The sequence below is a fragment of the Glossina fuscipes genome, unplaced genomic scaffold (assembly GCF_014805625.2).
Source record: "Glossina fuscipes isolate IAEA_lab_2018 unplaced genomic scaffold, Yale_Gfus_2 213, whole genome shotgun sequence".
In the NCBI taxonomy this organism is placed as follows: Eukaryota; Metazoa; Arthropoda; class Insecta; order Diptera; family Glossinidae; genus Glossina; species Glossina fuscipes.
The window spans coordinates 578,413-593,440 of NW_023998556.1; the positions used below are offsets into that span (position 1 = coordinate 578,413).

Genomic DNA, 15,028 nt, shown 5'->3' on the forward strand with positions numbered 1-15,028 from the left:
TGTCTTATAACAATCGGTTATGGATTTGAAGTATCATTACATTATTCTCTTTAGGAATTCTCCTTAACAGTTCACACCTGTTTCCTTATATGTATTAAATTTCATATCGTTAACATTCACAAAATGTTTGTTTATACAAACAAAATGAAATAACGTGAAAAGACATGATAGCCTGCGGTAGTTATTATATCATCATTTTTTCATCGTTGCTATCATTATCATAGTCACCATCATCGTCGTCTTTGTCCTCATTTTCTCCTTCTTCATATAACATGTCCTGTCAATCGTTTGCCGTTTTCTCAAGCAACTTGCAGAAGCAAACAGATAGACCCGTTACCGTTGAATATTTGTACAACTTGGGTCTTTGTTATTACAACATCAGCAACGATAATAGGAACAGTAACATGAAAGGCAGCATGAAGTTGTAGGGTTGGTTTAGGGTGTGAAACGGTGGTTTATAATTCTGACACAGCGTTTGCGTTTATGTATTGACTTAATAGGGTACGTGTTTTAAGATTAAAGGCCATGTGGAAAATTTGTTACTTAGCTGTGAAAATCTCTGAAAGACTGAGAATCAACATACTACTTTTAACGGAATGTTTGAAGGATAAAAGGACGAAATTTATGCTGAGTAAGAAATTTTAAATAACGCGCTTAAGAGCGAAGTCGGTGTAATAGATTAAGAAAAATTTTGTTTCAAAATGTTATCTTAAAGATGTTGTAAAAACTTCAAATTAAGAAAACGAGCAACGTTCGTGCTGTGTCGTTTGCCGTTTCGAAGAAGGAACACGCGTTTAAAATTTTCAAATGTGTTACAGACATGTTTTTCTCTTATAATTAATTTTTTAATATTTTTTTTTTTCTAGTTTGCATTTCCGAGACGTTTAAGCTGCCATGTTCAAATATTTTTACTCATCCCGTACGTGTTACGTCAAGATGGAAACACTGCATGAAAATGGACGAGAATATTGCAGAATATATAATCAAATCCAAAAATTTCATTCCAAACTCTTAATTTCTTAAAAGGAACGGTGCAAACTTTCGCATCGACCTCAGTCTCACAATTGCTCAGCTATCATCGTTATAAAGCTGTATTAATATATTTTTATTTGGAGCTGCTTTCAAATGAATATGGACAGATGTCATCTGTTTGTTTTTTATAGAAGTTAGAACTCAATGGGTAACACATTAAACTGTGCCTCAGCGGCAAGGATTCATTTAACATAGGCATAACATCGAACTGTTTTCGCAAGGAATCGAAACATCTTGGAAAAAATTTCTTCCATCTCATGAATTTTTTCTACATATTCTGGAAGCTATGCCCATTAGACTGATCAAAAAAAAGTGGTTTCACTTTAAATAAATATTAAAAATTTGGTTTTCAACTTACCGTTGCACCCATTTGTAAGTTGGCATAGGGTTGCCATCTGCCACACATTCGAAAGCTGCGGGGCTAAACAATGGTGCAGTGGTTAAACGATCAGGGCCGGCAGATAATATTTTAGGTGGATCTGCAAAAAGCAATTGAATTATTTTGCAAATTACGACTAAACAGAATCGCTTTCTTTCTCGGAAAAATCACACATGCAGCCATACACACGTATACGGTCATACATTCGCACTCTGGTACAGTTGTAACTATGTCACCTCAATCAAAACTTACATTTTACATCTAATTGCACCGAAAGTTGTTCTGAGGTACCCACAGAATTTTGTGCTTGACAGGTGTACAAACCAGCATCACGTCTACCTACCGGGCGTAGCTGCAATGTTTCCTGAGTCAGATGAGTAATGAAGTAAAGAGCGATAAACAAAAAACGAAAAAGAAACATTAGACGACGTGTATAAGTTTTTCTTTGGCAAAGCTTCAAAAATTTTTGTTGGGATAAAACATGAGTTTTTTCACTCGTTTCTTTTTTTCATAAATTTTCTTTTAAAACTGTTTAACATACAACATTTCCTTTAAAACTACTACTTATTACCTGCAGACTTGCAATTTCAGATCGTCCTGCACGCCGCCATACAATACTAGCTGGTGGATTGGCATCCGCTACACAGCGTAAAACCAGTGCGTCTTTATCCTCTTCCAAGTCGATTTCCGGTGAGCCAATTAGACGTATTGTTGGTGCATCTAAAGGAAGAAGGGCGGCGTGTGGCAAAGAGCGCAAAACACAGAAAGCAAAAAAGAGAGGGAAAAGAAAAAACAATAAATGAATGAATGACTGAACGAATGCATTTTACAGGAAAATTGTCGGTAATCTAATTGATTTAGTATGCAAGAATCTCCGCCAGGACCAGAGCTGAACACATGCAGTTTGAAAATTTTAAAGAGAAAAAGAGACAAAATACGATAGGGAAAAGAAAAATTGAAGGCGACGACTGACAGGCATCTGTAGCGGATTTCAAATTTGAATTGATGCCAAATTTAATTCTGGCATAAGTTGGCCTCCTTGGAGGATTGCGTATCTATGTAAAGCGTACATGGATTTTAACTAGCTTTTGAATGCTAACAATTCTCATGTTTTCCGTTTTTTTAGTTTTATTTTAACGCAAATAACTTGCTATCTACGTTCCTAAGCGCAAGTAAGCAGACTATGTATCCATGGACACAAAGTGTAAACTGGTTTTCGTTCTCAACGAAGGAAATTTAATTTGGATAGACTGGATGTAAATTTAATGAAGTTTTTTTTACACTTTCTTGCCCTTTTCTCTTCTCACACAATCCTTTTATTTGTATACATTTTTTCGTAAAGCGCGAAAGCGGGAAAGAACAGAATAGTAAAATGTTCTTAAGTCAAGAGAAGCAGGATATTAAGGAAAAAGTGTTTGGTTATAGGACGCAATATTTTATTAAAGTGCATATAATGAATTTTCTGTCTTTTTATTAAGCTGATTAGTAATCGATACAACGTCAGTGTTAAGTTTGAAAAAAGAAAATTAACTACAATATTGAGCTACTAAATACGTTAATAAGTTACAAAGTGCATGACACGATGTCAAGGCCTCTTAAGAGTTCATTTTAAAAAAGTGTGAAGGTTAGGTATCGCACCATGTAACTTCAATAAATGAAAAAAAAAATGAAATTTTATTATCATGATTTTAAATTTAATCGTAGTTTCTAAATTTCTTGATATTTTAATATCGAATGATCTACCAAACATTGAAAAATAGTGGCCAGACGGGTTCGTAGTAAGGAGGAACCTTCACTTGGACCAGAAAATCGATTGTTGGATCGAAAATTTCAGTATTGAAGAACTGTTTATATGATCAAAAAAAATTTTTTTGCGAATACTCACGGGGTGGCTTACATTGCGCGTGATAGGTTATGGCTGGTTCTAATACGATGCACCAACCCATCGATGTAACTTCTTTTTGGCAATTATTTGGGAAGTAAGTAACGACATTAGAAAAGTTAGGTTTCAGGAAGTTAGTAAGCGTACGTTTACGTATTTAAAAAAAAATGTATATATTTTTATATCTACATTTTTATGTATTTGTGTACATTCATATGTATATATTTTTTTTTTGAAAACCATTAAAAGTGCCAAGGGATCTTGCGCCCCATAATGTAGCGGCTGCAAAGTTTCTAAAAAAGGACTGTGTCATTTTATCCGTCTGCACTTAAGGAAGTATTTGGAATATTTCAAAATATTGATTTTTTTGTGACTGACGAGTATCCCGAATGTAAACATTCGATTTTTATTACGTTTCAAGAAATAAGGGAAATAAGGGAATCTCTTGTTAGTAAAAGTCGTTAAATACATTTTATCCACAATTTTCTATGTATTTATCTTTAAAATATTTGTCTACATTTACTGTACAAAACAACACTTGACGCTGGGACAACACATACAAGCAAACGGCAACTGAAAATTTTCTTTTCCGACGTGCATTCTCTTCTAGTTAAGTTGTGTTAAAAAAAAAAACGCTTGTTTCATATTAGGGAAAAACAAATTAAAGATAAAAGATAATAATTATTAAAATAAATCTTTAATAATTACAATTTCATGATTTAACCAACAATCTCGGAAATTCCTTAAAAAAAATGTTTTCGTTTTTACTACTGGATTTTTGGTAAGTGTTTCACAAAAAGCTTCGGCGGAGAAATCTAGTCAACATAAATAAATTCATTCCTACCAGTAGTGTGAAAACCGATTGTAAAGGAAAATTTCTGCCAAAACCCATGAATTTCAACTTTTGTTTTCCTCCAATCGATTATTTGGTTCCCATCTTAAAACAACGTTTTTAGTTTGTAGGGTTTGACAAATTATAGCAAAACACCTAAATGCAGTGATCAGTGTATGGGAGTCAAATTTATCGCTTGTGGTTCGAACGACCATAATACTGTAAATATGATATATCTAAACAGAGGGCATAAACTAGTTCTTATTAAGATTATGGCTAAAAAGAATATTGCCTAGAAAAAGGTCAGCGAAAAATACTCATCCAATTTTTTAGACTGTCTCAGCAATGAACCGTGAGATGAGACTTCCCATGGTTGGTAAATTCATCTACAGTTTCTTCAGAAACTGACGATGAAGATTTAAATATAATCATAACCAAAAAAAAAAAGAAAATCCTTTCTCTCAAAACCTTCTACTAGTCCACCTCAACGACCGTCCGTATCAAAGTCTACGTGACCCTAAAAAACGACAAATTGTTTCTATGTTATAATCGCCAATTATACATCGTCGTGACGACGGCTACGGTGGCGTTGGTATATTGACTAAAGTTAATTTCAGACATACCCCGTACAATTCAGCCTCTGAGGTTATTATCGTAAATCATAAACCAAACCTTGTCATAGTTTCATGCTCCTTTCCATCAAGTGTTGATATACAAGGCTCTCGTGATGCAATGCAGAGATTATGTGACTTTCTTGACGATGAACGAAAGATAACTTTTCCCGGAAATTTCATTGATAGACATTGTTCGTAGGGCGGTCATCTCTCAACCAATAAAGGCAAGGTGCTTATTAATACCAGAAGTTTTAAGGTTTTAAACAATGGAAAACTTACTTTTTACTATAATGGGTGGTCGCGCGGCGAGTTGTGTCGTAGATCTAACTTTCACTAATTTAATTATTTTGTAATTTAATTGGAATACTAACAAAGTCTCGATTGGCAAGAGCCAACACTCTCACATTTCATTTCAAGGTTGCAATAATTCGGTACAAAAAATGGAAAATTTCATTTCAACAATGAAGATCTGCAGGAATTATATAGTTATCATGATTGGAGGTATGTGCATCAGTGGCAACTGGCGTTTTTTCTTGAATTGTATCAACAGCGACCGACAAATAAGCCGAACATTAAATGGTCACATTATGGGGAATAGGCATTACACTAAAAAGCTCCTAGATATACTTTATAATTATATTCGGAGCCACGATCGAATTGTAATACCTTCAAATCTTTTTATTAATCGTAAAACATACCCTTCTATTTTTGTGAACTTAGACATATTTCACAACCCAGTCAGAAGGTTAGTGCCGCAGCCTGAGATGGAATCAGGTAATGCCAGGGCACCCTCTGGGGGTGCATAAGTGCTGGCCTAATAACATCATATGCTTGGAATTGCGATGTGTTAAGGTTTTTCTTGTCCAAAAGCAGGTAAAGACTTCAATGATTTAAAAAATTTCTGACATCACGCTAATTTCAGTGTTCAGGTAACTAATTTCATGATTAAGGAGAGGCATATGGATTGTTCGAATACTGTGAATATTATTCCAGTTCGTTCTTATGCCATTGAAAAAGGAATATCTACGGACGTTCGCGTCAATGGACTGTTTTTGCCTATAACATGTTTTAAGAAAACTGATAAAATTGTTGTCATGCTTGCCGTGGATATCAACGAAGTCAGCGTTTCTGTCAACTTGATGACTTGGTAAAATTGTCTTAAGCTTTTCAGTCACAAATACGTGAACAATAAGCTTTCTAGTTATAAGTGCTGACAGAGTTGAAGTACATTATCATATTCCACAAGTTGCTTGAACACCGTCTTCAATCTGTAAACATCTAAGTTGCATGACGGCAAAACTTATATTTTTCAGAACGCTGAACATTTAACGCTAGTGTTCGCTGACTTATCTTCTTTCGTGGCTGTGAGTAATCTATGGATAAAAACAAATTTTTTCTTTGATGCCGATGTTAATTTATATTTTAATCCTAACAACACAAATATAATAGATTTTGTGTTTTCAACGTCATTTCTGGTGAAAAGCCCGTGATCGAAAGAGCTTTTTCTTGTACTTTTAAGGAGTATATTAAGGTTAAGCTAATGTGTAATTCCCACTTCCAGTAAGTTAGGTCTCTCAGCCAGGTTGTCTCATGGAGTCAAAAACTACCTAACATTTTTCACAATATAAACGCAATTCTTCTCTGAAATGTCGTCAACAGCAAATCTATATTCTTCGCCATCATCCTTGAATCGATTTCTACGACGAAGCGAAATGCCAATCGTTCCTTTGTAAGGATTTTATGTCAAGAAAAAGTTGCTCTTAATTATAACAAAGTCTATGATATATATGCTACCGACGGGCCGGTCGGTCATAACATATCCATTTACTCGGTAGTGAAGCATCTATCTCTCACATAAAGTCAGGATCATGGAGGAACTCTCCTTCACTTTTATTGAAATGCTCGCCATCAGACGTGCTATCAAGGTAGCTGCAATGAAGGGTCATAGAAAATTTTTCGTTTTCTCTGATAGCAAGTCAGCTTTACTTTTAATAAATAAAAAAAATGCAGATAATTAATATGTATTTGAAATACATAAGATGATGTACAAATATCAGATTGAGGACTCTTATCTTGTAAGCACACCTGTTTCGTCTTTTTAAATAAAAAGACCAACTTTTGTACCAAAAGGGGGTAATTTGACAATGCAATTTTGTCCACAGTATATTCTCTCAATGGAGCAATACGGGTAGTTCGTAAACACATCTTTCAACAACTAAACGATTAATTTCAAGAAATTTCGAGTGACAAATTTAACCACCTCTTCTATAAAAAAATTCCACTTTTTAAATACCGTATATACTCTATACTGCCCTGTGAAGGTAATATTGGAATCGTTGTATGGAAAAATGGTTAAATCAGCTACAATCGTGCATCAAACGTCTACTTCATCCAATTCAAAAGAGAACGGGATAGCGGAAAGTATAAATGGCGCAATCGTTTAAAAACCAGAATGTCGGCTGTCACAAACAAAGTTGAGGGAAAAGCCTTGAGCAGAAGTTTTTAATGTCGCACTATATTTAATTCATCGTTTACCATGTAAAAGTCGTCAACATTGCACACCGGAAGTACCTGATCTGGACGTAAACTATCATTGAAAGTAAATTTTTTTTACAGAACATGAAAACGAAGGCAAGAATTGCCTATTAAATTAGGATATCGACACAAAAGCTTGATCTATATGCAAATGCCCAGTAAAATTTTCAATTCAGATGATTCAACATCCGCCAATGAAGACGAAGAAGCAACACAGGTAACAATTGAAGAGTTGAAGAAGTTCCTTCAAGAGAAATAGATGTTTCAAATATAGCTTCACAAGAGGAGGCAATAGAAGATGATTTGAGAAGAGGGATCCTCAGCAATTCGAAAACCCAACAATCGTCGTGTTGTCTACTACGAAAAGAAAACTTTTGCCAACAGGTGATGCTAAGAAAGTTGAAAAGTACAAGACACGGATTTTAAAGGATTTTCTCAAAAGAAGGGGATTGATTATCGTAAACGTTTCTCGCCGGTTGTTCGTTATTCATCAATGCGTATTATCTGGCAAACACGATTTCTACATCGACCAAATAGACGTAGTCATCCCATTTTTGTAGGGAAAGCAATATGAAGACATGTACATACAATTCCAGAAAGTATACCCGGACAATTAGATAAAGTTTGTAAACTTTGAAATTCATTAAAATATGTGATACAATATAGCGTAAGCATATCGTTATATGTCATCATTGTGTTCGTGATTTGATTCTAGATTGATTAGATAAAAAATTTCAACAAATGAGAAGATATTGTGATCCCTTTTTGAAACACGTTGTTTGAGCAAATGTGTATGCGCGGCCATCAGAATAAAACAATTTGAGGAATATATTTCAACTATAAAATAAATGGCCTTTATTGCTCTGTTCCCATTTCTTACAAAATAAGGCATGGTGTAAAACAAAATTGGAAATCACATAATACAAACAATATGTATATTAGAGTAAAATAAGCGTACATTGGACGAATAATTTTGAAGTTTAAAAGAAATAATCATCGTTTCTTGTTATGATTTTTTCCTTTCTGTTTTATTTGTATATATACATGCAAAACCATACGATTTGTCAGTTCTGAGAAAATTTCGAGAAAAGCGTGCAAAAGTCAAGCCCGAACTGGAAAACAGGAATAAGGCATTACCGTATCGGGTGAAAATTTTTTTTTTTTTTTTTAGTTCAGATTGTGACAATTTACACAAAGTATCGTAAAGAAAAAAAAAATATTTTTCGCGCAGATGGGTCCGATAATGCCATTTTTTAGTATTAAAAAAGTATTTTTTTTCATATATGTCACTCCTCGAACGTTATTATTATATTACCTTATCTTTCAACGCGAAGAAATTGTCAAAAACACAGTTTGATTTTTAGAAAACTTTATTGATTTGATTTTTAGAATACTTTTTTTAGAATACTTCAGCGCCGTTGTCGCTTAAAACGATTTTATATCTGATTTTTGAGTATTTGTGTCGGACTATTACAAATTTTCACCCACCACCGACACTATCTTTTAAATATTTTCAAAAAATTTTATGTCCTTTACGGATGTTGAACAACGTCTCCGGAAATATGAATCTTTTTTCATTCAACGCAGTAAATCCTCTAATGGCGATTTGCCCACTCCCAGAAGAAGAAAAAGGAATATATATACAGTAAAATACGTAGAAACTGGAGCGATATGCAAAGACCTTTTAATCAAAGTCTCTCAAAATTATAAAAAAAAAATATGTTAACAGTTGTAAAATGTTTTTATTCATTCATTTTTAAAACTAAGAAGCTGTTTTTTCGTTATACTTACATTTTATATCCAACCTCGCTTCAACTGGTACCGATTTTGCTGTATAGGATTCATGGAACGCTAAGCAGCGTAATATATCACCATGACGTTCACGCATAGCTGTCAGTTGAACCACAGATGTAGCTGACCAAGTACGTGGATTATCTGGTTCAGTAATGTTCGTTTGAAGATGAATTGGTTCAATTTCTTGGTCGCCTAAAGCCAAAGAGCAGCGAAAGTAAAGATAAATAAAAATGATTTTCATATAATTTACGGTTTTCAACCAAACGCACCTACAATGTTTAAAGAAAAGAAACAAGTTTTGCGTTATAAGTACTTACCAAGAAACCATTTAAGCGTAGCTGGTGGGTTACCATAGTGCGAGACACACTTTGCCGTAGCTAACGAGCCAGAGTCTACTGTTATATTGTGTCCCGGGGGTACGTGAGTGCCCTCATACTCTAAACGAGGGCGTTGAGGAGCCACTGCAATGAAGGAAAAAAAGTGGCGGAATGCCGCGGTAATAAAAACTATCGCTATGTTTATAGTTAACTGGTTGAAGTTAATGTTGGGCGATTAATCTAAATCGAAGGTACGAACTACAAAATGCGAAATGTTACGTCAAAAGAAGTAAATAAATGTTAAAAATCCCTGTTACTAAAAGTTTATTAGTAAAGAAGAAAAGTTTGTTAGTATAGAAAAGGGTAATCATGTCTGGATCATGCTTAAAGAACGCTCTGGCGTTCATTCAAAAGCTTCATTTTAGCTTTGAATATTAAGAAGCAAAAACCAATGCGCGATATCTTGGGAATTAAAAATTTCAATCTGTACCATTATCGTAGGTAGCTTTGATAAGACTAAGCCTAGAGCGGCCGTTGCAGTGCTTGCTTTGCTTTGTATTAAAAGCAAACAGGATATACATAAGACTGCAGCGACAGGTGGAAAGCTACGACTTACTAAAGGCGTTGGGGTTAAAGTACCGCTATCGGCTGCTTTAGTCAATGAATAAATATATAAATGAAAAATATAAAGGTGTGTGTGCATAGGAGACTTAAATGCGACTTTGAAACGCATGACTAAATCAAATGGTTATCACACATAACGCCGGCAGGAGCTCAGAAAAAATGTATGTGCAAATATTGTAGAATTGAAGATGCAATCAATTTAACCGAAATGTACATCGAAATTAAATTTTAAATTAAATTTTCAAAATCACAATCAATTGTTTAACGAGAAAAGTCGACATTTTAGCATTGCAAAAGTCAGATGCGGATTTTCTCCGCAGGTTGCGTCAGCTTTAGAATAGTGAAATGCTGCTTGTTAAACTTTGAACAGAAATTCAATTTTATCCGATACGTTTTGCTTCAATTAATTTTTTTTGCTCCTAACATTAACGTCATAAGATATACACACTACGAAGTGATTTGTTCGTGTTCTTCGATCCGTCAGTACGGTGATTGTTAGGGCCCAAAAATATGAAATACAAAAATTTGGCAACAACAAAAGCCAGTAGTGCAAATAAATAAAGAACTGATCTGCTCTCGATTCGCAATTTATGCATTGGATTGAAGCAAACGACGTCTTCAATGCCACTCAAAGAAACAAAGCTTAATAAATGACGCAGCAATGCGTTTTTAAGCCAGTTTCACGATCGACATGTCATAGCATGTATTAAGAAGTGTTTGCACTTCTTTTCGTAGCAAACCGAGATAGGACAGCAGTTTAAGGTCTTCTTCCTGATGTACAGTGTAATTGCTCTGTCTGAGATAAGTTGAAAAAGGGGAGGAAACGGTAAATGCCACCATTGCTGGAAGTAACGAATGGCTTTAGCAATTTTACAAAAATTTTATTCTGGCGGGCTGGCAAGCAGACAAGATACGTGATGGTAACAGATACAAAGATATTATGGACTCGCAATAAAAGTACTATGGCTTGATTGTGTACAGATTCCAGGTTTCGGGTTAATTGGTAGTATGCTTTTGTAAATGTTTTCCTTTCTCTATCTCTTTGTGTGCTGTGTCTGTGCACACTCGCATATTCCTACTAATATAGCTGGACGCACACACATCTGGTCCTTTGCATTAGTTATGTTATGCGGTCAAATGAGTGAACAGATGTTATTTAAACTTAGTTAGTTTGATTACTAACACCTGTCTGGTTACCTGGCTCAACGTCTACCTGCATGTTATCATCTTAGCTTTCATCAAACATTGACTAAAGTAGGTGTGTGTTTCAACTTTGCCTACACATTTGTTCTTCGTTTTTTTCGTCAATTGCTTATCTCTCTTCTTCTACTTCATGTTCTTTTAGCAAATATTTTCGACGTATAAATCTTTGTGTCTAACTGTCTATCAATACGTGCTTCGTTTTGCTTACTTGGTAATTTAGGTTTGCTTGGTTTTCGTCTCAGCGCAGCTGAGGGTTGAACATGATTGCCTGGTGGTGGTCTTATTGTTGATACGTGCCCAACTGCAACACCAATTGCATATTATAACATCAGAATTACTCCAATCCACTTATAAACGTTCGCTTCTGTATATATACTGTATTCTGTATACATACGTATTTATAAACCTATTATTTTTGTTGCTAGTGCCGCTGTTGGTTACAGGTATATAGGTTTGTACTCCCGTATTGAAAACCCTTGACTGTGATTTTGTTTAAAAAGCATGGAAAAGTAATGACTGCGTCATGGCATTTGCGGTTGAAGATTACACAGTATTTAATATAAAATTGAGGATATTAATTAAAGGTTTTTGTGTATGTATATCAATTTTTAAGCATCTAAAGCACATCGTTTTAATATCCGCAAGATTTTTCTTCGCCTACGCATGGCACTTAAGCAAACAATGTGTTATTTATTTTAATGCATTCGGATGCGTTATCGGTCTTAATTTGAGTAAATACAGAATAAGGCCACTGGGTTAACATTTTATAATTTACACATGATACCACAGATTTATTACTATTTCTTTTAAATAATTTGGATATAAAAAAGATCTACTCTTAAGGAAGCTGTGCAGTTTGCAAGAGGAACGTTCGTTAAATCTAAAACTTTTAAATCGTTTATCGTTACCCTCGTTTGCGTGACAAGCGTTTGTCATTAAGCCTTGCAGGAGCATCGATCAGAATTGCCTACATTTTTATGTTAGTCAATATTCATTTTTTTGTACCCTACAAAACTTGTTGTACGGGTTATATTAAATAAATTAGAGTCGATCCACGCTTGGTTGGACGTCCGATGTCTGTTCATGAATTTTGCTGTTCAAACTACAACTAGAGATCGCAACATTCAACGCGTTTTAATGACGTGCATTGCCACAAGGACAACGCTATTGAAAATGTTTCTTTTCGGGTTACTTCTTTAACATCTCCCCATATAAGGCCATATTTTCAACGATCATTATGTGGCAAAAAATTTGTTCAAAATTTCTCGACAAAGTCGCTGAGTAATACAGTTTAGACGTTGTAAATTGGTACAAAAAATTTGGTTCCCCTGGGTCAATTTTTTGAACGCCGCCTCATATATCCAGGCGTTGTTATCAACGCTGAATTTTGAATTGATAAAAAAATCTAACTTTCAATATTTCTTGATGAAAACTCTTCGTAAGAGTAAATTGAAAAAGATGTCAAATTTACACATTTTGGACTCCCTAAGTCAATTTTTTCGATATCACCGCCTAGAAGGATTTTTATATACCCTTATACGCTGAAAAAGGCTTATTGTTAATGCTCTATGAAGAAGACTTGTTTATTGTAATAATTTGGCAAAAAAATTAGGTGGACCAAATTTGACCAACATTCTTGGATTCCACTCCATATAAGATTTTTAATGAATAGTAAGCCCTTCAAAAAAGGTTTATTTTTTAATATTTTATGATGAAAATTGGTTCATGGTACTAATTTGGCAAGAAAATTGGCGGTGAGGGATTTGAATCAGGCAGGTATATTTTTTAGACTCTAACATACTTAAGCGTTATCGTGAGTAGAGCTTGTTTGGAGAAAAGTTAAATTTTTAGTTTTTTGTGACGAAAACAGAAAAATATTAAAATTGTTTGGAATTAAATTATACAAGCGTTTTCATGAAAATTATGCCTTTGTATAAAAATAATATATAACTTTTGCTATATGAATGGATGATTATGTTAGGCGGTCTAGTGTAGGGTATCCAACGGTGAGCTTTGTCCATTATAATGTCCTTGTTTTTATACTATGTTCTATTTTATATATCCTACACCACCTTCATGGCACACGTTACGTTAGACGAAGAGGTGCAGGACATTTGAAGGTTGGCCTTGCTCAATTGCAATATTTTTCTCGTTTCCTTGAAAATGGTATATTTGTGGCGTATTGCTCGTGCTTTTGAGCTAATCAGCCTGCTTTTTTTTACATTAAGTTCAAACCACAACAGCGTATTATACAATAGTTTAAATGCCATGTGCCATGCATTACGTAGACTGTGCTCTTACGTAGCACGTTACGATTTTTTGCTTCATTTTAAAATATGTTGAAAGAAACATAGTAAAAATAAACGGATATTGCATATAAAAATGTCCGGATACGATTTTCTTGGTATTGTTGGTATAATGTGTAATGATATTCGCTGAATCTATTGTCTTCATCACGGATATACCTTGTTTCTTTTTGAAATTCGTTTGACCGACGCTGTGATATAATTTAATTTAATTCGAGATCAGAATTGCATTTACTATGATCTGCGAAGTGTTAATAGGGAGAGGAGCTCCAATAAAAGTTTATAGCTAATAGCAGTACGAAATCAAATATAACAGGGGTGCTAAAAAACGGTGAGTTTAGAATAGAAGATTGGACTAAACATATCTATTATAATTCAACACCGGTGTCAAAGGCAACAGTAATTGCCGGTAACTATCTCTCGTCATCGTTTTAGTCGATTTGAATATGCCGTGAATAAACGGCACCCAGTTGATCAAATGCAGAAAAGACATTTGGAACGTTTACCCCAGAATTTTTTGCTTTTACGGTTATGGTAATATCCATTTTCGATCGTCATTCAGTCTACGATGCAAAAATATCTTCCATTTGTGTCGTCGAAAAAGTTCAACAAGCCGTCCGGCACCTCCTGATTTTAACGGGTACGGTACCGAATTACCTTGCTCTTGGATTATTCCTCATCCTCTCGAAACTGTTGTGTGATCAACTCCGTAATCATTATGCAAGTTTACTTGGTATATAACATATGTCCCCTTAAATTAGCACTTCTAACACATTGTTTTCGAACATTATTGAGGCGCTGGATTGTTCTTTACCTTCAACATCAAAATGATTATTTTTAAGCCATCAAAATCCTTCTTTTTTTTTAAAACCTAAAGTATATATGCGTTATTATTAGCTCATAAAAATATTATCAAAAATTTTTTGCCTTAACATTGTGGTGAGCGCAATTTATGTTTCGTAGGAAAGATTTACCTTTTAATAAAATGCCGGGCTAAGTTCACGGGTAATTAAATTGTCCTTATCTTCGTTATTTATTTCCCGCAACTGAATAAAAATCTTGAAATCTCTTAACGTTATTATTATTATGTTTTATTAATTAACGTATGTTACTAGCTAAATTACATAGTTCGAATAATAAAAAAAGAGGCGCAGTTGTCTATCAAGAACCTGGTGGCTAAAAACTAAAATTAAAATGCTTATACTTAACTTAAATGACCAGTCGTCAGTGGTCATCAGACGGAAGGGACGCTCTTATTTCAAAATATTCCTAATTCGGCACCTATAGCGTACAATTCCAGCGGATGACGACGAATTTTACTTCGGACGATGGTGTGTTACTTAGTCGGCGGTTCGATCCAGGAGGAAGAGGATGTGCAATCTACTTCTTCAATGTGCTCCTGTTCAAAATCGAATTGGCGTTGCCAATCGGTTAGTTCATCACGTTCGAAATATGTCAGCTAACTTATGTCGAATGTGATATTACCGTTCCATACCGTTCTTACTTACAG

At 34.6% G+C, this 15,028-nt stretch overlaps 1 protein-coding gene across 12 annotated transcripts in view; it reads right to left on the reverse strand.

The window, feature by feature from the left end:
* The window catches only part of LOC119642096 (irregular chiasm C-roughest protein), a 380,139-nt gene that overhangs the window by 88,260 nt on the left and 276,851 nt on the right, over nt 1–15,028 (reverse strand). For all 12 annotated transcript variants that reach the window (XM_038041077.1, XM_038041076.1, XM_038041075.1 and 9 more), the window contains 5 exons: nt 9,386–9,529; nt 9,066–9,260; nt 1,983–2,131; nt 1,664–1,775; nt 1,391–1,511 (listed from right to left, as the gene is read on the reverse strand). In XM_038041077.1, coding sequence (XP_037897005.1) covers nt 1,391–1,511; nt 1,664–1,775; nt 1,983–2,131; nt 9,066–9,260; nt 9,386–9,529 — 721 coding nt within the window. The remainder of the gene's footprint in view (nt 1–1,390; nt 1,512–1,663; nt 1,776–1,982; nt 2,132–9,065; nt 9,261–9,385; nt 9,530–15,028) is intronic.